This window comes from Aotus nancymaae, unplaced genomic scaffold (genome assembly GCF_030222135.1).
Source record: "Aotus nancymaae isolate 86718 unplaced genomic scaffold, 86718_ANA_hifiasm-v0.15.2.pri h1tg000016l, whole genome shotgun sequence".
NCBI lineage: Eukaryota > Metazoa > Chordata > Mammalia > Primates > Aotidae > Aotus > Aotus nancymaae.
This window is the reverse complement of record NW_026988428.1, coordinates 39,387,447-39,410,374: the sequence shown is the minus strand read 5'-3', so window position 1 is coordinate 39,410,374 and position 22,928 is coordinate 39,387,447. Positions and strand designations below refer to the sequence as shown.

General features: G+C 41.4%; 1 protein-coding gene across 4 annotated transcripts in view; it reads left to right on the top strand.

The window, feature by feature from the left end:
• SARNP (SAP domain containing ribonucleoprotein) overlaps positions 1 to 22,928 on the top strand; it is a 67,522-nt gene that overhangs the window by 28,111 nt on the left and 16,483 nt on the right. For all 4 annotated transcript variants that reach the window (XR_001107159.3, XM_012450396.3, XM_064377194.1 and 1 more), the window contains exons 8-9: positions 275 to 300; positions 1,752 to 1,820. Coding sequence is in view for 3 of the 4 variants with exons in the window: in XM_012450396.3 (XP_012305819.1) it covers positions 275 to 300; positions 1,752 to 1,820 (95 nt within the window). In the remaining variant the exon portion in view is untranslated. The remainder of the gene's footprint in view (positions 1 to 274; positions 301 to 1,751; positions 1,821 to 22,928) is intronic.

The window sequence follows — 22,928 nt, the reverse complement described above, 5'->3', positions numbered from 1 at the left end:
TATAGCTAGCAGTGGAATTGTGGGATCATATGTAACTGTGTTTGCCTTTTGAGGAACTGCCAAACACAGTTTTCCAAAGCAGCTGTAACTGTTTTATGTTCCTGCTAGCAACTAATGCAGACATTGCTAGGTGCAATATCTGCCTTTTCTTTGTCATCAGAGGGTAAAGGATATGTGTCCTGTATACTGTTTTTGTGTTGCCTAATTTGACTTGAAGACTGTCGACTTTTATCACTTTTAAAAACATTAAATAAAACTTTATTTACTTCCTTAGGTCTGTCATCTGATAACAAACCTATGGTAAGAAGTCATTTTTTAATTCTTACACACCCAGATCTTAATTCTTTATAGCTAACTTTAGAGACTCCTCCTTCCCAGATTAGAGGAAACTCTGAGAACATTAATTTGTTGACTGTTTTCAGTACAGTGTTGTATGTCCTGAATTTAAAAAATTGTTGGAGATACTGAGAGGTCAGGAAAACTGTAATTGTCACATGATCAGTTACTGCAGATGTCTTCCTTCCTACCACTCTTTTTGAAAGTAAGAATAGATTTTGTTAGCTAGAGAACAATCCATGTAACCCTTTATTTTATGGTACTGGAGTTTTAGGCATTGTCCAGTGGCCTTAGATAATGTCTAATTCATAATTACCACAAGAGAATCTATGGAAACAATTTATGAATTCTGTTTGTAGCTACTGCCTTTTTTTTTTTTGATACTATCCATGAAATGTGAAATCAGAGTAAAGAATGATAGAATAAAATGGCTCTCTGGACCATTGTGACTAGTCAGCATGTTTAAAAATGGTAATGAATGCTGTGGTGAGATGGAATCATCTTTACGAAATCCTGCTTAAGGGGTTGCTGTTTAGTATTGTAAGTGAAGGTTTAATATTATTAATGAAAATTTCCTAAATATATATACATATATATACTTTTTTTTTTGAGACAGAGTTTCACTCTTGTTGCCCAGGTTGGAGTGCAATAGCACAATCTCAGCTCACTGCAACCTCCACCTCCCGGGTTCAAGCAGTTCTCCTGCCTCAGCTTCCCGAGTAGCTGGGATTATAAGCATGTGCCACCCTGCCTGGCTAATGTCTGTATTTTTAGTAGAGATGAGGTTTCACCATGTTGGCCAGGCTGATCTCGAACTCCTGACCTCAGGTGATCCGCCTGCCTTGGCCTCCCAAAGGGCTGGGATTACAGGCGTGAGCCACTGCTCCCAGTCCTAAATATTCTTGTAATAGTAACAAGTCTCAAGTATCAAGGTTTCCAAGAAAGGAGGGAAGACAGTTGAGTTGAGTAGTAGTTATAGATTGTCTTCTGAAAAAGGTGTTTTGTGATAGTTTCTCTTTGCTTGGAGATAGAGTTAAGAAATATTTGCAGAGACCATGTGAAAATTAATGATTTTGGACTGTAAATGGTAGCCCTATTTGGAGGTGATGATTTAGACTTGTGTTTGCTTTCTCCTGCAGTGTTTGGCTTCCCTTAATCTTAAGCCCTCCTTATCCTCTTGCCACCTGTGATAAATGCAGGAGGCAGGGCTGAATCTTTCACTGTATTCCAGAGGAGGCCTTTTAATAAGCAGTGGATTAGATGGTGCTGCTTAGTTTTCTAATTTTGCTCATAGGGTATCTTTGATGTTATAGGCTTATTTGAACTCTTAGCTTCAGACTATAGTTTCTGCATTTTCTGTTTTCCATTTTGATTTTTAAAAACTATGTTCTTTCTTTCTTTCATGTTTTTAATAGGTTAACTTGGATAAGCTGAAGGAAAGAGCTCAAAGATTTGGTTTGAATGTCTCTTCAATCTCCAGAAAGGTAATGTAGGTTCAATGGAAGTAATGTTTTTGCAACATTAAAGCGGCTTATGGAAACTACGTAGGCTGGAAATGACCCTCCTGAGAATGTAGCTGGCTACAAATCATTTCATTTCACACACTCCTTTGACTATCACCTCCTCTTGCTGACTCTTGATTATGTTATAGGAATTCACAAGCTGAGTTTTTTTTTCCCATGGATTGTTTTCATAGCTTTCACCCAGGCTCTTAGAGGATGATCTATATTTCTTTTCTTTGTTTCTTTTTTTTTTTTTTCTTTGAGGACAGGGTCATTCTGTTGTCCAGGCTGGAGTGCAATGGTGCGATCACAGCTCACTGCAGGCTTGACTTCCCTGCGCTCAGGTGATCCTCCCACCTCAGCCTCTCATGTAGCTAAAACTATAGGTACTTGCCACCATGCCTAGCTAATTGTTTTCTATTTTTGGTAGAGATGGGGTTTTGTTATGTTACCCGGGCTGGTCTCAAACTCCTGGGCCCAAGGGATCCATCCATCTCTGCCTCCCAAAGTGCTGGGATTACAGGTGTGAGCCATTGCACCCAGCCTGAGCATGGTCTATATTTTCGTTGGTTAAGATGTTGAATTCAGTGATGCTAAGACTTATTACATCTACTTTAACTTTGCTAATAGGGATAATGGGAATTAAATAATCAAGAGAAGACAGTCTTGTCTTTAGGTTAAAGGTACCTAGAAATAAAACTTGGAGGTTCAGTGGAACAAAAATAAGAAAGTTATTTGATTCTTTCTGCCCCTCTGCTAACTGATGTTATTTAGTTTATTAAGCAAGATGACTTTGTTTACTACATGCTGTGTGCGGTGATTGGCAACTCCATAGTTGCCTTTGGAGTTTTGCAGGGCACATTGGAGAAAATTATAAGTATTTTTCTATTTGCCTAGAGCAGGTGGTCTTTTAATCTTTGTTGTTTAGAACAGGAACACGTTTCTTGGTTGTCGAAGTGGTGGCAGGGTATTTGAAACCAGAAAAACCATAATTTAAGAAAAAAATCATTATATCCAACTTCAGTATAAAAGTATTTAGCTCTCTAGAAAGCCATTGGAAGAAACTTACCTGACATTGGTTATATATTTTGCTTAGGAAAAAACTAAACACTAAAAGTAATCATCACTGTGTAACTATGGAACACTTGTGTACAACTTTGTTCTATCTTTCTTCCATTTAGGTTACTTGTTTTTTTTTTTTAATCTTTTTTTTTTTATTTTTTGAGACCAAGTTTTGCTCTTGTTGCCCAGGCTGGAGTGCAATGGCACAATCTCCGCTTACCTCAATCTCTGTCTTCCAGGTTCAAGCGATTCTCCTGCCTCAGGCCCCCGAGTAGCTGGGATTACAGGCATGTGCCACCATACCCAGCTAATTTTTGTATTTTTAGTAAAGATGGGGTTTTTCCATGTCGGTCAGGCTGGTGTCAAACTCCTGATCACCTCAGCCTCCCAAAGTGCTGGGATTATAGGCATGAGCCACTGTGCCTGGCTGCCTGGCTAGTTTCTTAAATCTTTTTTTTTTTAATTAATTAATTTTTCTTTCTTTCTTTCTTTATTTTTTTTGAGACGGAGTTTCGCTCTTGTTACCCAGGCTGGAGTGCAATGGCGCGATTTCGGCTCACCGCAACCTCCACCTCCTGGGTTCAGGCAATTCTCCTGCCTCAGCCTCCTGAGTAACTGGGATTACAGGCACGCGCCACCATGCCCGGCTAATTTTGTTTTGTATTTTTTAGTAGAGACGGGGTTTCACCATGTTGACCAGGATGGTCTCGATCTCTTGACCTCGTGATCCACCCGCCTCGGCCTCCCAAAGTACTGGGATTACAGGCGTGAGCCACCGCGCCCAGCCTCTTAAATCTTTTTTTAGAGACAAGGTCTCCCTATGTTGCCCAGGCAAGTCTCAAACTCCTAGCCTCAAGCCATCCTCCTGCCCTGGCCTCCCAAAGTGCTGAATTATAGGTGTGAGCCACTGCATCTAGCCTGGGTTATCATTTTTGATATTAACCAGAAATATAGCATCAGGTCTATGTGCCTAGCATGATGCTGAGATCATAGGTGCTCAGTGGGAATACTTGCTCATTTATGTGAAGTAAGAAAAAATTGGGAGTTGAGAGACAGAATATGTGATTCTTAAGCCAAATGCAGCTTAATTGAGAAGGGCTATTATAAACCAAAGGTCACTTGTGTTGTGCCAGGTGGCCGAGGGGAAGGGTGCCTTGGATCTGCAGCCCTAGTTCTTACCTGTCTTCTCCTCTTTTATATGAGGGCTAGATATCTGAGAACCCAAGCAGTAACTTCACTCCATCTTCTAGGGAATTGTCTGTGTTTTCCTTCAGAATTTACAAAGTTGAATATTGTATCTCTTACTACATAGCTCATATCTCCTATTACACATTCCTGAGAAGAATTTGTCTGTCAGTGCTATGCTGTATACCTGCGTTATTTTTATAGTATTTCATTACAGGAATATCAGGTCTTTCTCTTCCCTTCCCTAGAATTTTTCTCTGTCTTTGACCTATTTTCATTTTTAGTCCACAGGAGGCTTAGTAAAACAGATATATTTATTAACTTTGTGACTTTGAACAAATTACTGAACTTCTTTGATCCTTGTCTGTAGGACCTAGAGTGATAACTAGCAACCTGGTTAGGAAGAGTAAATGGAGTAATTGGATACAGGGCCAGTTGCAGTGGCTCATGCCTGAAATCCCATTGTTTTGGGAGGCTGAGGTGGGAGGATTAATTGAGCCTGGGAGTTTGAGGCTGCCTTGAGCCATGATAGTGACATTGCACAGTGGCCTGGGTGACAGAGTAAGACCCTGGTCTTTTTTTTTTTCTGAGACAGGGTCTTGTTCTGTCATCCAGGCTTGGAGTGCAGTGGTACAACGTCTGCCTCCTGGGTTCAAGTGATTTTCCCACCTTGCCCTCCTGAGTAGCTAAAAATATGGGAGTGTACCACCAGGTGCAGCTTATTTTTGCGTTTTTAGTAGAGGTGGGGTTTCTTCATGTTGCCCAAGCTAGTCTAGAACTTTTGGCCTCAAGTGATCCACCCATCTTGGCCTCTTAAAGTGCAGGGATTACAGGCGTGAGCCACCGCACATGGCCTAGACTCTGTCTTTAAAAAAAGAATTGTATACAGTATTTGAAATTACCTAATAGTGATACTTTGATCCTCAATAAATGTTAGTTTTCTTCCTTTTTTCTTAGTTCAGTTCTGTTGGTAAATTGGCTTTATGGCCTTAAAATTCAGTTAACTTGTATCAGTTTTAGTTTTAGTTGATCATTGATGAAATTTCAGCTCCCATTTTAAGTCTCTGGAAGGTTGTAATATAATAATGGTAATTGGCAGAACTCTGGCTATGAGCTTCCTTCTCTAATAACATTGATTGTCAATGTGTATAGCATATTTTTTATTTGCATATGTGCTAGAGTAGTGCTTCTGAAATTATCTGTGGCAAAAAACTAGTTTTAAAAATTTATTATTGCAGAGTGATACTTGTATACAATACAATTAAAATGCTACAACAGTATTAAATTATTCTGAAAGTTTCTAAACATTTTCAATTTCTGGACTTTTACCAACTAGTAAGAAACAGTTTGAAAACTAGCACCAGGAGGCAGACTAAGTAGCACTTTAGTAGAATATATATGGTTTCCAGGGACTACTTCACTTGGAGATTTTTTTCTTTTTTAGACAGAGTCTCTCTTTGTCACCCAGGCTGGAAACCCCTGCCTATGGGTTCAAGCAGTTCTCTTGCCTCAGCCTCCCAAGTAGGCTAAACATTGAAAGTAATCATTACTGTACCACTGTGGAACACTTGTGTACGACTTTGTTCCATCTTTCTTCCATTTAGGTTACTTGTGTTTTTTTTAATCTTTTTTGTTGTTGTTGTTGAGACTGAGTTTCGCTCTTGTTGCCCAGGCTGGAGTGCAATGGCACAATCTCAGCTCACCGCAATCTCCGTCTTCCAGATTCAAGTGATTCTCCTGCCTCGGGTGCCTGAGTAGCTGGGATTGCAGGCATGTGCCACCACACCCAGCTAATTTTTGTATTTTTAGTAAAGATGGGGTTTTTCCATGTTGGTCAGACTGGTCTCAAACTCCTGACCTCAGGTGATCCACCCACCTTGGCCTCCCAAAGTGCTGGGATTGTAAGTGCGTGCCACCATGCCCAGCTAATTATTTGTATTTTTAGTAGAGATGATTTCACTATGCTGGCCAGACTGGTCTTGAACTCCTGACCTTGTGATTCACCCACCTCAGCCTCCTAAAGTGCTGGGATTACAGGTGTGAGCCATTGCCCCCAGCCAGTTTGAGACTTTTTGAGATGTCCTCTTTGAGTATAGGTCCTATTTATGTTGTTTGTAAATCTTGATTTTCAGAACCATCCTTATTTAAACAGTTTGGTTTATTTTGTCCCATAAACGATCAGTGTCCCAGAAATGCTGATGTTTTGCTGTCTAGACCAGCATTGCCCAATAAAACTTATTTTACAAAGCCATTTGTGGCTAGTGGCTACTGTATTGGACAACTTATATCTAGCTTATATCTCCTACACAGCTTTCATAAATAATTGTAGAAAATATAAGCCATTTCAGAGTAAATCGATGAAGGGAGCAAAGTTGGAGGAAAGGGAGTAAGAAATAAGAAAAATAAGGATTTTTTTTTTCTAGAACTTAGTGTTCTCGTTCTACATCCTGGAATTGCAGCTGGGTACATTGTCTGGTGAGAGTTGCCTAGTTCTTGTGGTTAACTATTTATTGCCAGAATGAGTTGCTACCTAGAGTTTGTTTGGTTGGCTGAGGTTAGTGACAAGGTTAAGTTTGTGTTTACGAAACTGCCAGATGAGCATACTTTTTTAATTTTTTTGAGACAGAGTTTCACTCTTGTTGCCCAGACTGGAGTGCAATGACGCCATCTCGGCTCACTGCAACCTCTGCCTCCCAGGTTCAAGCAATTCTCCTGCCTCAGCCTTCCAAGAGCTGGGATTACAGGCATGTGCCACCACACCTGGCTGATTTTTATATCTTTAGTAGAGATGGAGTTTCTCCATGTTGGTTAGGCTGGTCTCAAACTCCCAACCTTAGGTGATCTGCCTGCCTCTGCCTCCCAGAGTGATGGGATTATAGGCGTGAGCCACTGTGCCTGGCTCAGATGAGCATACTTTTGTCCACCTCATCCTGGGATTCTGGGTGCCAGCGTAGCCTTCTATATAATTTGGTCACTTGTCTTTAAGTTGGATAATTGTTTAGGCACAGATTCAGTTAGATGTGGTGCAAATAGTGGAGGTTAGCAAATAGTGTAGCCTCTTCTCTATCCAGTATTCTAAACAAGACAATGAGAAACCCACTTTTTGTCATCTCCATTGTACAGGGTTTATCTACTTGATCCAACTTATGGCCCTGCTTATTTGCTGATTTCTCTTTAGTGGACTTGGCTACTGATCAATGTAGTATATGAATAAAGAGAGGAAGTATGTGAGAGCAAATTGAGGTATAGATTGAATAATGTTTATGATTGATTTCTTTTTTACTCTTTTTTTTTTTTTTTAGAGATAGGGTCTCACCATGTTACCCAGGCTGGTCTCCAACTCCTGGGCTCAAGTGATCCTCCTGCCTCAGCCTCCCAAAGTGCTGGGATTACAGGTGTTAGCCACTGTGCCCCGCCTTTTTTTTTTTTTTTTTTTTTTTTTTTTTGGGAGATGGAGTTTTGCTCTTGTTACCCAGGCTGGAGTACAGTGGCTCGATCTTGGCTCACCGCAACCTCCGCCTCCTGGGTTCAGGCAATTCTCCTGCCTCAGCCTCCTGAGTAGCTGGGATTACAGGCACGCGCCACTATGCCCAGCTAATTTTTTGTATGTTTAGTAGAGACGGGGTTTCACCATGTTGACCAGGATGATCTCGATTTCTTGACCTTGTGATCCACCCTCCTCGGCCTCCCAAATGCTGGGATTACAGGCGTGAGCCACCACGCCCGGCCCCTGATTTTTTTTTCTAAATTGTCATAATCTTCTCATCTTCTCTTCATATTTTAGATTTATGGCTTGAACATATTACAGATTTAAGAAACCTGTGTCTCTGCTATTTTTCCTAGGCTGACTTTTGCATAACTATTTATATATTTCAGTTTTCAGCTCCACGAGTATACTATACACATGTCAGAACTACACAGGAATGTAAAGAAATCTCTCTCCCTCTTCCCCACAGCCTTTCCTAAATCATCATCTCCTTTTCCCTCTGCCCAAGAAAAGTCTGTTCGTTCATGTTTCTAGCGCAAGTCTCAGTGAATAGAATCCTATTGGTTTAGGCTAATGGAAAGTGACAAAGCAAAGAATGGCATTGGCATTTACAGACATATTTTACATAAGAGGCTGTAAATTGTCCCTTTCAACTCTTAGGACCATTTGAGGATAGAGTGGCATGCCTTTTCTCATAAGCCTCATGGTGATTGTGTACTAATAAACCTTCCATACCCCTCCAGCAAAACAAAACTCAGATAAATAACATCTACCTGGTTTGTTCTGATTGATCACCAGCTAGGTTTTCTGTTTTTTGATTGACTGGTTGTTTTGTCTCTATCTGTTTGCCATGCCTCCCAAGAGAAATAGTGTTTGGGTCAGTGCTATTAGTGAAGGACAGAACTTAGCCTGGCATATAGGAAACCTTTTTTTTTTTTTTTTTTGAGACAGGGTCTCACTCTTTTCACCCAGGCTGGAGTGCAGTGGCACAGTGACAGCTCACTACGGCCTCAACCTCCTAGGCTCATGTGATCCTCCTGCCTCAGCCTCTTGAGTCTCTGGGACTATAGGCATGCACCACCACACCCAGCTAATTTTAGTATTTTTTGTAGTATTGGGTTTCACCATGTTGCCCAGGCTGGTCTTGAACTCCTGGACTCAAGCAATCTGCCAGCCTCAGCCTCCCAAAGTTCTGAGGTTACAGGCGTGAGCCACTGCACCTGGCCAGAAACTCATCTTTGAAAGGAGTGAAGCCTGGGTAACATAGTGAGCCCTGGTCTTCTATAAAAAGTAAAAACAAATTAGCCAGGTGCAGTATGGCACATGCCTGTGGTCCTGGTACTTAGGAGACTGAGATGGGAGAATTGCTTGAGCCCAAGAGGTGGAGACTGCAGTGAGCCATGTTCATACCACTGCACATCAGCCTGAGTGACGGAGCGAGACCCCGTCTTCATAAAAAAAATTTAAAAAAGAAAGAAAAGAGTGAGAAATGGATAGAGGGAATAAAGCCAGGTCAGTTAATATACTTGTAGTCAGAGGATATCAGTTTTGGTAAAAACTAAGTCTGAGCTTAGTGCTGTAGTATTAATTGCTGTGCTGCTTTGAATGGAGTGTTTTTTTTTTTTTTTTTCAAACATTGGCACCTTTGGGAAGGAAAAACTTCATACTTTTAGGACATTATAAGAAATCCGTCTACGGAGGTATTTAAAAAACAAAACAAGTCTAATCCCAGGCACTAAGCAGAAAACTGGAATGTGGTTGATACTCTCCTCCTTCCCCAGGAATGTGAGCAGGTTATATGTTACTGATTCTTGATTACTATTAGAAGGTACAACCATCTTTTATCCCTATCGACCTTAGTATATCTTCTTTTTTTTTCTATTAGAATATTACCAGAGTTTTTCTACTAATAGCCCTTCATATAGATAACTGCCCTAAAGAGTCATCTTAAAGTCAGTAAACCCTGAAGGATACTTTTCCTAGGTTTATGATTTTTGCCACTCTTCTTTCCTGATGGATATGGTCTGTGTTAGCATAGTGTCACAATATAAAAGGTTTAGGCTGGGCACAGAGGCTCACACTTTTAATCCTAGCTCTAGTACTTTGGGGTATCACTTGATCCCAGGAGTTCGAGACCAGCCTAGGCAACATAATAAGACCCTATCTCTAACACAAAATAAAAATAGCCAGGCATGGTGGTGAGTGCCTGTAGTCCTAGTTCCTTGAAAGGCTGAGGTGGAAGCATTGCTTGAGTCCAGGAGGTCAAGGCTGCAATAAGCCATGATGGCACCACTGCACTTCAACCTGGGCAACAAAGCAAGACCCTACCTGAACAACAAAAAAGAATATAAAAAGGTTGAAAAGAAACCATGCCTCTACCAACAGTCTTCTTGTTGATGAGGCTGATGACTAGAATATTCTTGGGTAGTTGCAGTGATAATTTTCATGAGTCTTTTGTATTACATTTTTTATCACCATTGATAGGAGATGAACCACTTCATAATGAGAGAGATACTGGACCTGCCTTGTTTTTGAGGAGCTTGTCACTTAACTGTATTGAAGTACCAAAGAGGAAGCTGAGACAAAGTCAATTCAAAGTACAGAAGGGCACCAGTCTTCTAGCATATAGATTTCATTGTAGCTAAATGAAGGCAGGCTGTTTTCAATTCACTCTCTTCTGGAGAGCCTATTGTCTTCTAGAGATAGAAGATCATACAGCAGTCCTCCCTTATCTGTGGGTGTGCTTTCTGTTGTTTTAGTTACCCTTGGTTAACCACAGTCCTAAAATATTAAATGGAAAATTCTAGAAACAACCAGTTTATAAGTTTTAAATTGCACACTGTTCTGAATAGCATGATAAAATCTTGCCCTGTCCTGCTTGGGTATGTGAATCATCCCTCTGTCAAGCATATCCCTACTACTTCCCCATTAGAGCAATGCTTGTGTTGAAGTAACTGTTATTTTCCTTAATATTGGCCCTAATGAACAAGAGTAGTGATGCTGGCATATCGTTGTAATTTGTTATAAATTTTTTTTTTTGAGACGGAGTTTTACTCTTGTTGCCCAGGCTGGAGTGTAATGGTGCGATCTCAGCTCACTCCAACCTCTACCTTTCGGGTTCAAGTGATTCTCCTGCCTCAGCCTCCCAAGTAGCTGGGATTACAGGCGCTCGTGCCACTATGCCCAGCTCTTTTTTTTTCTTTGTTTGAGGCGGAGTTTTGCTTTGTCGCCCAGGCTGGAGTGCAGTGGTGCGATCTCGGCTCACTGCAACCTCCACCTTCTGGGTTCAAGCAATTCTCCTACCTCAGCCTCCCGAGTAGCTGTGCTGATTTTTTTTTGTATTTTTAGTAGAGTCGGGGTTTCACTATATTGGCCAGGCTGGTCTCGAACTCCTGACCTTGTGATCTGCTTGACTTGGCTTCTCAAAGTGCTGGGATTCCAGGCATGAGCCACTGCGTCCAGCTGTGTTTTTATTTTGAGGCAAGGTCTTGCTCTCTTGCTCAGGCTGGAGTTCAGTGGCATGATCACAGCTCCTTGTAGCCTCCACCTCCCGGGCTCAAAGGATCCTCCCATCTCAGCCTCCTGAGTAGCTGGGACTACAGGCACACACCAACACACCAGGCTAAGTTTTTAATTTTTTTGTAGAGACAAGATCTTGCTGTGTTACCCAAGCAGGTCTCAAACTCTTGGGCTCAAGTGATCTCCCACCTTGGCCTCCCAAAGTGCTGGGATTACAGGCTTGGGTCACCATTCCTGGCCTGTTCTATTTTATTATTGCTATTAATCTCTTATTGTATCTAATTTATAAAATAAACTTACAGATAAAAACATAGTATATATTGGGTTTGGTGCTATTTGAGGTTTCAGGGAGTCTTGGCATGTATCTCCCTCATATAAGAGGGACTACTTATTGTACTATGGATTTAGAAGTTGGTGACCAACCTTCTCAGAGGGTCTGTAATTAGGTTTTGTTAGTTTAAGTATGGCTATATAAACCTTTTCTAAAGGAAGAACGATGGGGCCATGCATAGGACATTACCAACGTGGAACTTTATAAACCTAAGGGACCATAAGCTATGGTGAAGAGTTTGGTAGAATATCTTTTTTTTGGTGGGGGGACAGAATGTTACTCTTGCCCAGGATACAGTGCAATGAATGGTGCGATCTTGGCCAACTGCAACCTCTGCCTCCCGGGTTCAAACTATTCTCCTGCCTCAGCTTCCTGAGTAGCTGGGATTACAGATGCCCGCCACCACACCCTGCTAATTTTTCTTTTTCTTTTCTTTTATTTATTTATTTATTTATTATTATTATTTTTTGAGACGGAGTTTCGCTCTTGTTACCCAGGCTGGAGTGCAATGGCGCAATCTCGGCTCACCGCAACCTCCGCCTCCTGGGTTCAAGCAATTCTCCTGCCTCAGCCTCCTGAGTAGCTGGGACTACAGGCATGCACCACCATGCCCAGCTAATTTTTGTATTTTTAGTAGAGACGGGGTTTCACCATGTTGACCAGGATAGTCTCGATCTCTTGACCTCGTGATCCACCGGCCTCGGCCTCCCAATGTGCTGGGATTATAGGCATGAGCCACTGTGCCCGGCCTCTTTTTTTTTTTTTTAAGATGGAGTCTCTGTTACACAGGCTGGAGTGCAATGATGCAGTCTCGGCTCACTGCAACCTCTGCCTGCTGGCTTCAAGCAATTCTCCTGCCTCAGCCTCCTGAGTAGCTGAGACTATAGGTGCACGCCACCATGCCCGGCTAATTTTTTGTATTTTTAGTAGAGATGGGGTTTCACCATGCTGGCCAGGCTGGTCTTGAACTCCTGACTTCATGATCTACACTCCTCGGCTTCCCAAAGTGCTGGGAGTATAGGCATGAGCCACCATGCCTGGCCAATTTTTGTATTTTTAGTAGAGCTGAGTTTCATCATGTTGGCCAGGTTGGTCTCAAATTTGTGACCTCGTGATCCACCTGCCTTGGCTCCCAAAGTGCTGGGATTACAGGTGTGATTGGTAGAATATCTTTTTTTTTCCCTCCCCCACTCCTTTTTTTTTTTTTTTTGAGGTGGAGCTTTGATCTTGTTGCTCAGGCTGGAGTGCAATGGCATGATTTCAGCCTGCTACAACCTCCACCTCCCAGGTTCAAGTGATTCTCCTGCCTCAGTCTCCCTAGTATCTGGGAATAGGGGCATGCATCACCACGCCCAGCTAATTTGTATTTTTAGTAGAGATGGGGTTTCTCCATGTTGATCAGGCTGGTCTTGAATTCCCAAGCTCAGGTGATCTGCCTGCCTCGGCCTCCCAAAGTGCTGGGATTACAGATGTGAGCTACCAAGCCTGGTGGTAGAATATCTTTAAAGGAAGTAGGGGTAGAAAAATTAGATCCCAGAATAAGTTGGAAAACTAGCCTGCTTAGTGAATTTGGGTACTATTCAAATATACTCAAGCAGCAGTGCTTAGGCTTAGTGTGAAATGTAATTCTCCATTTCTTTCTCATATACATAGGACCAAGAAAAACACAGATAGTAGAATTGTAAGTGGAAAAAACAAAACTCAGTGTAGGCTCCCTCAGCCATTGACACCTCATGATCAAGAGCATTTGGGGGAATTTCCCAAGTCCTTCATCCTAGGTTATCAGTTTTCCCAAAAATCCTTCTTCCAGCTGAAGAATTGTGTTCTTTTCAACTTGGATTAACCAGCAAGAAAAGAAGATAACTCTATGTTAGATAGAAATAGAGATAGCAATTGAGAGTAGATACCTTAGAAGATAAATTTCAGGGAAAGCTAAAACTCAACCTCACTTAGTTTTCAGGCTTTCTTAGATAACATTTCTTGGAGCATTTTTAAGACTAAACAAATATTTAACCACTCCTTTACATTCCCTTTTAATTCTTGATACTTTGAAAATAAATATTGGGCCTTTTCAAGGAGAGATACAATGTATAATCTTATATCTATTTTTTTTTCTCTCTGTCTCCTCCCGTTTAATATAAAAAACATACACTACTTTCTCCAACCCGCCCAATGGAACAAACTTTGAGGGCGTGGCAAAGGAGCTGTTTAAAGAGGAAACATGACAGACGTGATGGCTTAGCCTGTAATCCCAGCACTTTGGGAGGCCAAGGCGGGTGGATCACCTGAGTCAGGAGTTTGAGACCAGTCTGGCCAACATGGTGAAACCCCATCTCTACTAAAAATACAAAAATGAGCTGGGCGTGGTGGCTCACTCCTGTAGTCCCAGCTACTTGGGAGGCTGAAGCACGAGAATCACTTGAACCCAGGAGGTGGAGATAACAGTGAGCTGAGATCATGCCACTGCACTCCAGCCTGGGCAACAGAGACTTGGTCTCAAAGTATAATAATAATAATAAGAAGAATAATAATAAGAAGAAGATGAAGAGGAAATAGTGGAGGAAACTCTCTGACCTCAGTTTATCCCATCATCTGATTCTTCATTTCTCCCTGCTGAGGAACAGAACTTGTCTTTTGTCTGTAGCACAAATACATCATCTCCCTTCCTTCCCAGTTTTCCCCATACCCACACTTCTCACTTCCTTTTATTATGATTCCGATCAATGATGTTATTATTTGTGCCATTCATCTGCTGTTGAACCACTTGGTTATAGGAATTTGGAAGAGTGAAGAGACAATCGAATTTTTCTCTGTCTTGTCTAGGGCTCTTGACAGTGTTTCTAATTTCAACCAGAGAAGTAGAAGACAGGTTTTTCTTTGCTCAACTTCTCTTTCTTTTTTTTTTTTTTTTTTTTTTTTTTGAGACGGAGTCTCGCTCTTGTTACCCAGGCTGGAGTGCAATGGCACGATCTCGGCTCACCGCAACCTCCGCCTCCTGGGGTCAGGCAATTCTCCTGCCTCAGCCTCCTGAGTAGCTGGGATTACAGGCACGCGCCACCGTGCCCAGCTAATTTTTTTGTATTAGTAGAGACGGGGGTTCACAATGTTGACCAGGATAGTCTTGATCTCCCGACCTCGTGATCCACCCGCCTCGGCCTCCCAAAGTGCTGGGATTACAGGCTTGAGCCACCGCGCCCGGCCTCAACTTCTCTTTCTACTGCCCCACAATTCCCTAATCCTTCAACGCATACTTTTTACCTATCCAATGTATGAGGAAAAAATTGGACAAGAGATGTTAGAAATACAAATCGAACATTTTCAGAGGAAGCTTTTAAAATCTAGGGAAGCAAGGTGAGATTTTTGATGCTATGTCAACATTCATGGCTGGTGCCTTGCCTTATATTTATTATAAACTGGGTATTTGGGAAGAGTTCTGTTAGATGATTAGACTTCCCTAAAGGTGCATGGCTGAGACCATTAAGCTCTTGTACCTTTTAATTTTATCTATTTCTTTCTGATTTTATTCATTGAATTTGCAACTGGAGAACTTCAGGTAAAGAAATTTGTAGTAAGAAAAACTCTTTTCTATTTCCTCTGCTCAATACCCCTCCATAATGTCTTTGTATTCCTTCATCTAACATGTCAGAACTGATGACTTTGATAAAAAACAAGTTTTATGCTTTCTGTGGCCCCCTGGTAGTCTTTGCCACAAAAGTAAATACACCCTGAAAGAGAAAGGAGTGCTGGATTCTGTTAAGTCTGTTTTACTTTTCAGTATGTTCAGTTGTTTTTGCCAGCCTAGTTCTTGAAATAGGCTTATTCTCTGGATGAGAGTTTTTTCTTTTTTCTTTTGAAAGCACCACTCTTATTACATAAGGAAATAATTTTTAAAATTACATTATATCTGGTTGTATATCTAATTTTCAGGTGATAGGTAGTTGGCCTGGCGTTTCTAAGTGAAGCAGTATCTATCCACACTCCCAGATACTCTCTCCAGCTGTGGTGAAATGTGAGCTCTCTGAATCCAAGTATACTAGCCCTCTGTATCCATGGGTTCCACATCTGGATCAAAAGTATTTGGGGGGAAGAAAAATATAACTATAAAAAATAATACAAGTAAAACAGTATAAGACAAATATAACAACTATTTATATAACATTTACATTGTATTAGGTATAAGTACTCTAGAGATGATTTAAAGTATACAAGAGGATGAGCATAGGTTATATGCAAATACTATGCCTTTTTTTTTTTGTTTGTTTAAAGATGCTGTCTCACTCTATGGAGTGCTGCAGTCCAGATCATGGCTTACTGCAGCCTGCTCCACCTCCTGGGCTCAAATAATCCCACGTCATCCCCCGCAAGTAGCTCGGACCACAGGCATGCACCACCATGCCCAGCTAATTTTATTTTGCAGCGACAAGGTCTCCTTATTTTGCCCAAGCTGGTCTCAAACTCCTGGGCTCAAGCAGTCCTTCTGCCTCTCAAAGTGCTTAGATTACAGGCAGAAGCTGCTGCACCTAGCCTTATGTCATTTTGTATAAAGGACTTGAGCACCCAGAGGTTTTGGTATCTGTAGGTGGGGCAGGGGTGGTCCTGAAACCAATCCTTCTTGCATACTGAGGGACAATTGTATATCCTTTAAAGTCTGTATGGGAGGAAATAAAGTGGTGTTGGGGAAGGAGTTTTTTGTATATGTGTATGTGATTTAATTTTTTTGATAGGAAATTTTGGTTAAAAGCTCCTCATGTTGTGAGAGCTATAGCAGAATGGGAATAATATGTATGTTAATACTTGAGAGGCTAACACTTGAGTAATATTGTTCTTTGGGTTGGCATTGATAAGGAGAGGTAAAATTTTATACATGTGGATTCAATTAAAATTAGATTGAACAATATAGGATAGTTCATTTTCTTATACACGCACCAAAATAGCAGAGTTGCATAACTGATAACTGAAGGATGTCAGATCCCATAGTATTTTGGAGCTGGAAGTAGGGGTGAGGCAGGACATCAAATTGGAGATATTTTAAGGGGGATACTTGGTGGTGATGTTTGTAAATAAGCAAAGACCCATTTTTAATATAATATGAAATCTTTTGTTAAAATCTAGAAAATTTGAACTCCTTTCTTCCTCTCCCTTTCCTTTGCTACTCTTTCTTTTATTATTTTTTTTTTATTTTTTGAGACAGTCTCTCTCTGTTGCCCACGCTGGAGTGCAGTGGCGTGACCTCAACTCACTGCAATCTCTGATTCCTGGGTTTAAGCAATTCTCCTGCCTCAGCCTCCTGAGTAGCTGGAACTACAGGTATACACCACCACACCTGGCTAACTTTTGTAGTTTTGGTAGAGGCGGAGTTTTGCCATGTTGGCCAGGCTGGTCTCAAACTTCTGACTTCAGGTGATCTGCCCACCTCTGCTTCCTAAAATGCTTGGATTACAGGTGTGAGCCACACCACTGTGCTTGGCCATCTTTTTTCATGTTTAAAAAAATAATAACTTTTTAATTTCCAGAGCAGATTCTTAGGACAGAAATAGAAATGTGTGACCAGGCGTGTGGCTCACGCCTGTAATCCCAGCACTTTAGGAGGCCAAGGTGAGCAGATCACGAGGTCAGGAGATCGAGACCATTCTGGCTAACACAGTGAAACCCTGTCTCTACTAAAAATACAAAAGATTAACCAGGCGTGGTAGCACGCACCTATAATCCCAGCTACTTGGGAGGCTGAGGCAGAAGAATTGCTTGAACCCAGGAGGCGGAGGTTGCAGTGAACCGAGATCATGCCACTGCACTCCAGCCTGGGTGACAGAGTGAGACTCGGTCTCCCAAAAAAAAAGAAAAGAAATAGAAATGTGTTTTTAGGGTGTTATTTATTTGGAGTTTACAACAAATATTAAATCTGGAAATCCCTAACAGGGAGATGTGTAACTGAGAAGATTATATTTGAAATGCTTTATCTGGATGTTATTTAATTAATTAATTTATTTTGAGGGAGTCTTTCACTCTTGTCACCAGTCTGGAGTCATATGATGCAATCTCAGCTCACTGCAGCCTCCACTTCCTGGGTTCAAGTGATTCTCTTCCCTCCGTCTCCTGAGTAGCTGGGATTACAGGTGCCTGCCACCATGCCTGGCATGGGGTTTCACCATGTTGGTCAGTCTGGTCTCAAACTGACCTCATGATCCTCTCATTTTGGCCTCCCAAAGTGTTGGAATTACAGGTATGAGCCATCATATCCAGCCCCTTGATCTGGACTATAGAAAGTAGTTATTGGTGGGAGTCTATTGGGGTATAAAGGAGGCAGTTACAGAATTTGCATATCATATCCATGCTAAGGTATGAGGTGAGTGAAAAGAAGGATCAATTAGAAATGAACAGAGGTGGTACAGTGCCTCATGCCTGTAATCCCAATACTTTTTGGGAGGCCAAAGTGGGAGGATCACTTGAGCCCAGGAGTTGAGACCAGCCTGGGCAGCATAGTGAGACCTTGTTTCTACAAAAAAATAAATAATTAGCTGAGCAGGGTGGCATGCCTGAAATCCCAGCTACTTCTAAGGCTGAGGTGGGAGGATTGCTTGAGTCAGGGAGGTCCAGGCTGCAGTGAGCTGTGATCGTGCCACTGCACTCCAGCCTGGGTGACAGAGCGAGAGACCCTGTCTAAAAAGAAAAAAGGCCAGTATGGTGACTCATGCCTATAATCCCAGCACTTTGGGAGGCCGAGGCGGGTGGATCACTTGAGGTCAGGAGTTCTAGACCAGCCTGGCCAACATGGTGAAACCCTGTCTCTACTAAAAATACAAAATTAGCCAGGCGTGGTGGCGCATGCCTGTAATTCCAGCTACTTGGGAGGCTGAAGCAGGAGAATCGCTTGAACCCGGGAGGCAGAGGTTGCATTGAGCCAAGATTGCGCCACTACACTCCAGCCTGGGCAACAGAGTGAGACTGTCTCAAAAAAATTATTTATTTATTCATTCATTTATTTATTTATTTTAGAGATGTGGGGTCTCACCCTGTTGCCCTGGCAAGAGTACAGGTGCAAGCCTGTATTAAAAATACAAAATTAGCCAGGTGTGGTGGGCTGAGGCAGGAGAATCTCTTGAACCTGGGAGGGGGAGGTTGCAGTAAGCCAAGATGGCACCGTTGCACTCCAGCCTCGGTGACTAGAGCAAAACTCTGTTTAAAAAAAAAAAAAAAAAAAATTCCTCCTTTTCCTTCATATCAGTTCTGTAGGAAAAAAATGTCTGTGTGCTGCTGCAACCTAGTTGCCTCCTTCTTTTCCCCACATAACTGTGGTGTTCCCTGATCTTGTTTTGGCATATTTCTTCCTGTATTCAACTATGATGAAAGATTCTCTCTGCTTCTCTATTTGAATTGTAGGAGAGCAGTGAGACAAGTGTGCTACCCATAGTCCTCTGTGATTTCTTCACAGCTCTCTTTTTACCCCTCACATCTCTGCAGCTGAAATATTGTTTGTAGGTAGCATAAAGTTTGGAATGCCCCTAGCATTTATAGGAGAAAATTGGAGCAGGATGGCAGCCTTATGTGGACTTGATGAGAAATTTTAGAAAGTTGTTTGGCTGCACAGCGAAAGAAACAGTCATTAGAGTGAATCGCCAACCAACAGAATGGGAAAAAATTTTTGCAATCTACCCATCTGACAAAGGGCTGATATCCAGAATCTACAAAGAACTAAAACAGATTTACAAGAAAAAAAAAGCCCATACAAAAGTGGGCAAAGGACATGAATAGACACTGTACAAAAGAAGACATACATCAGGCCAACAAACATGAAAAAATGCTCATCATCACTGGTCATTAGAGAAATGCAAATCAAAACTACATTGAGATACCACCTCACTCCAGTTAGAATGGTGATCATTAAAAAATCTGGAGACAACAGATGCTGGAGAGGATGTAGAGAAATAGGAACACTTTCACACTGTTGGTGGGAGTGTAAATTAGTTCAACCATTGTGGAAGACAGTGTGGCAATTCCTCAAGGACCTAGACATAGATATTCCATTTGACCCAGCAGTCGCATTACTGGGTATATGCCCAAAGTATTATAAATTGTTCTATTATAAGGACACATGCACACAAATGTTCATTGCAGCACTGTTTACAATAGCAAAGACCTGGAACCAACCCAAATGCCCATCGATGATAGACTGGACAGGGAAAATGTGGCACATATACACCATGGAATACTATGCAGCCATCAAAAATGATGAGTTCGTATCCTTTGTAGGGACATGGATGAACCTGGAAACCATCATTCTCAGCAAATTGACACAAGAACATAAAATCAAACACCGCATGTTCTCACTCATAGGTAGGTGTTGAACAATGAGAACACATGGACACAGGGAGGGGAGCATCACACTGGGGTCTCTAGAAGGGAAATAGGGGAGGGACAGCATGGGGTGGGGAGTTGGGGAGAGAGAGCATGGGGAGAAATGCCAGATATAGGTAATAGGGAGGAAGGCAGCACATCACACTGCCATGTGTGTACCTATGCAACAATCTTGTATGTTCTTCACACGTACCCCAAAACCTAAAATGCAATAAAAAAAAAAAAAATGGAGGAAAAAAAAAGAAAAGAAAAAGTTGTTTGGTCTAAATTTTTTCAAAGCTGCTTCAAATTGGCCCGAAATAATGGTTGCACATAAGGATCACCTGGGGACCCTTTAAAAAAATACAGCTCTGTAGGCCTGCCCTTTTGAGATGTAGATTTATTAGGTTGGGTTGTGGCCAGAAATCTGCATTTTTAAATACTTCAGATTAAAAGAATCTGTTTTCCTAGTGTTCACTCTAAATTTCTGATTGGTCAGGTAACTGTCCTTTCTTTTCTGTATGTTTTGGCTAAGAGCATTCACTTCTCCTCAAAAATTTCAGCTTCCGTCTATTGATTTCTTGACATTTCTGCCAAGCTCTGCGTCGCTTATCCTTAAAAGCAGCAGTTTCTTGGCTTTTAAAGGAGGGAGATGGGGACTTTTAATAGAAACTTGATTTCCGGGGGTCTCAAGTGTGAAGCCTTCATTTCCTCCACCTGCCTTGCTTTGTCCTACAATCAGCTAGAGCAAGACCGAAACGACCTCCTCTGGGGTTGAAGAGGAGTGGGGGTTGGGGAAAGAGCTTGATTTGGACAAGAGAAAGAAAAAGTGGTGGAAGCTAGTGAGTGAGAAGAGCATTTGGTTCTGAGCTGACTGTTCTTGGGCTTCAAATCCTGTGAAGATACGAGGAGATACAATTTTTGCTGGTCTCTAATTGTGGTGTAACTTTAAAGTTCCTAGCACCCTACCAGCCCTAAAAGTTGATACTGATCTCACAGTTGAAAGAGATTATTGAGAGTAGGTAAGATGGTTAAATTGGGTAGGTGTGTTATGTGTATGTGTGTGGATGGTGTTGGAGTGTCCACCATGTTATTTGCTAAGATGGTGTACTTGCTGCTAATCTGGTCTCTCACCTTCGTCTACTCAAGCTCTGTGCATTGATTTTTGGGACCACCCCATGTTCTGTCATCTGGCTGGCATAAAGGCTCGGGAATAAACAGTTTCAGAAACTGGGGCAGGAGAGGTGACAGCTGTGTTTTTAAGCATCAAAGTGTTTCTAAGAGAATAACTATCAGTTGCTGTCATTCATCCTGAAAGTATGAAATTGGAAGCTCACTTACCCTGGAGTGTTTCATAACCTTTACCTCTGGGAAGTCAGGGCCGTGTCATCATTAATCTACCATCGCCTGAAAGCCCCCAGGCTCTGCTTTTCATCCTGCCATCAGTCACGTGGCAGTAAGATTCAGGAAAAGTGGCCAAAAGCTTCCGTTTTCCTTTTTGCCATGCTACCTTACATTCCCCTTAGAAATCAGATTGGCCTGAGAACTGTTAACATCTTAGTATGGTAATTCAGTCACAAAGAGGGGCAGTTATTTGTTATATTTGTGAAATATAACCATCTTAGCTCTCTGTCAGCCTCTCTTCCATCATTCTAGGGAAAAGACTTCTGAAGGGGAAAATAATAGCAGTACCTGAGCTCCCCTGAAATGCCTCTTTCTACTTGTAAGGATTTTTGTGACTGGACTCTTTTAATTGGAATTTCTGCTTCTCACACATGGTATAAGGAGGGATGATAAGTGAGTAAGCTTGTTATACTGACCAGGAATAGCCTGGCTTGGTTAATTCTTTTGGTCACAGAGAATAACGATGTTTCTTATTTGAATCCAGTAAAAGTACTCATGCATTGTGTTCTTGGGAATTACTGAGTTCAAATTCCCTAATTATGCTTGAGTTAACTTTGCTTTGTTTATCCTAGTTTCTTTTTGTATGATCCAGAGTGGCACTGGTAATAAGATTGAAGAAGGTGAATGCTTTCAGCACACAACCCATGGCGTGCTAATTAAATCAAATTAGACTCCTCCTCGCAGAGTAAATAGCCATGGCACACAAGCAAGGAGCAGTATTCTTTATTGTATTTAGGATAAAATTAGTAAGTTTCTTTTTTTTTTGTGGTATACACAGAATGTTTAGACATAGTTTCTAAAAATGTTCTTATTAATTTGAATCTTGAAGACACAAGTTGGGTTTAGAAAATAACAGAACTCCATTTTGGGTAGACATAGTAATGGTACTTTGCTGTAAAAAGGGAACAGACACGTTCGAAAACATCTGAGGTATTCAGCTGCCATTTGTTGCATCTGATCTTCCTTTTGCAACTTAATTCCTGGCTACAGTATATATGCCATGGAAATCATTGCCAATAACCCTTAGTTTAAAATTTCTAGTTATAACCTGGTAACTCTTTCCCCTCTTTTTTTATTCTTAGGACATTGAGTATTTTAAAATAAATTCCTTTATGTTTATGGAGGAGTACATTCTCAAGGGACCAGCAGCAACCCTGTACCTAACTGCACTTCATCTTGTTTTCTAAATTCCTATCTCTGGTTCTGTGTGTTTGCTTTTCATCTCTCGATCTCATGTTTCTCTCTTACCTTGATACCTCTGGCCTCTCTTTTCTAATAGAAACACAGACATTCCTCACCTTACAATAGGTGTTATGTCCTGATAAAAACCCATCTTAAGTCAAAAATGCATTTAATTTACCTAACCTTCTGAACATCATAGCTTAGCCTAGTTGACCTTAAATGTGACCAGAACACTTATATTAGTGTGCAGTTGGGCAAAAATCATGTAACACAAAGCCCATTTCATAATAAAGCATTGAATATCTCATGTAATTTATTGAATACTGAAAGTGAAAAACAGAATGGTTGTATGGGTACGCTAAGTTTCTACTGAGCGTGCATTGTTTGCCGTTGTAAAGTTGAAAAATCTTAAGTCAAAGCATTTGGGGACCATTTGTATATTCAAAATCACTTGCTACAAGACAGGCCACACATTTGGCTTCAAACATTATGGCAGCCAGTAGAAAGAGAAAGCACAGTTGGACAGTTTGTGGTGATTCACAGGCTTCACAAGGTAAAAACAAACAAGTTGACCAAGAAAAGCATAATT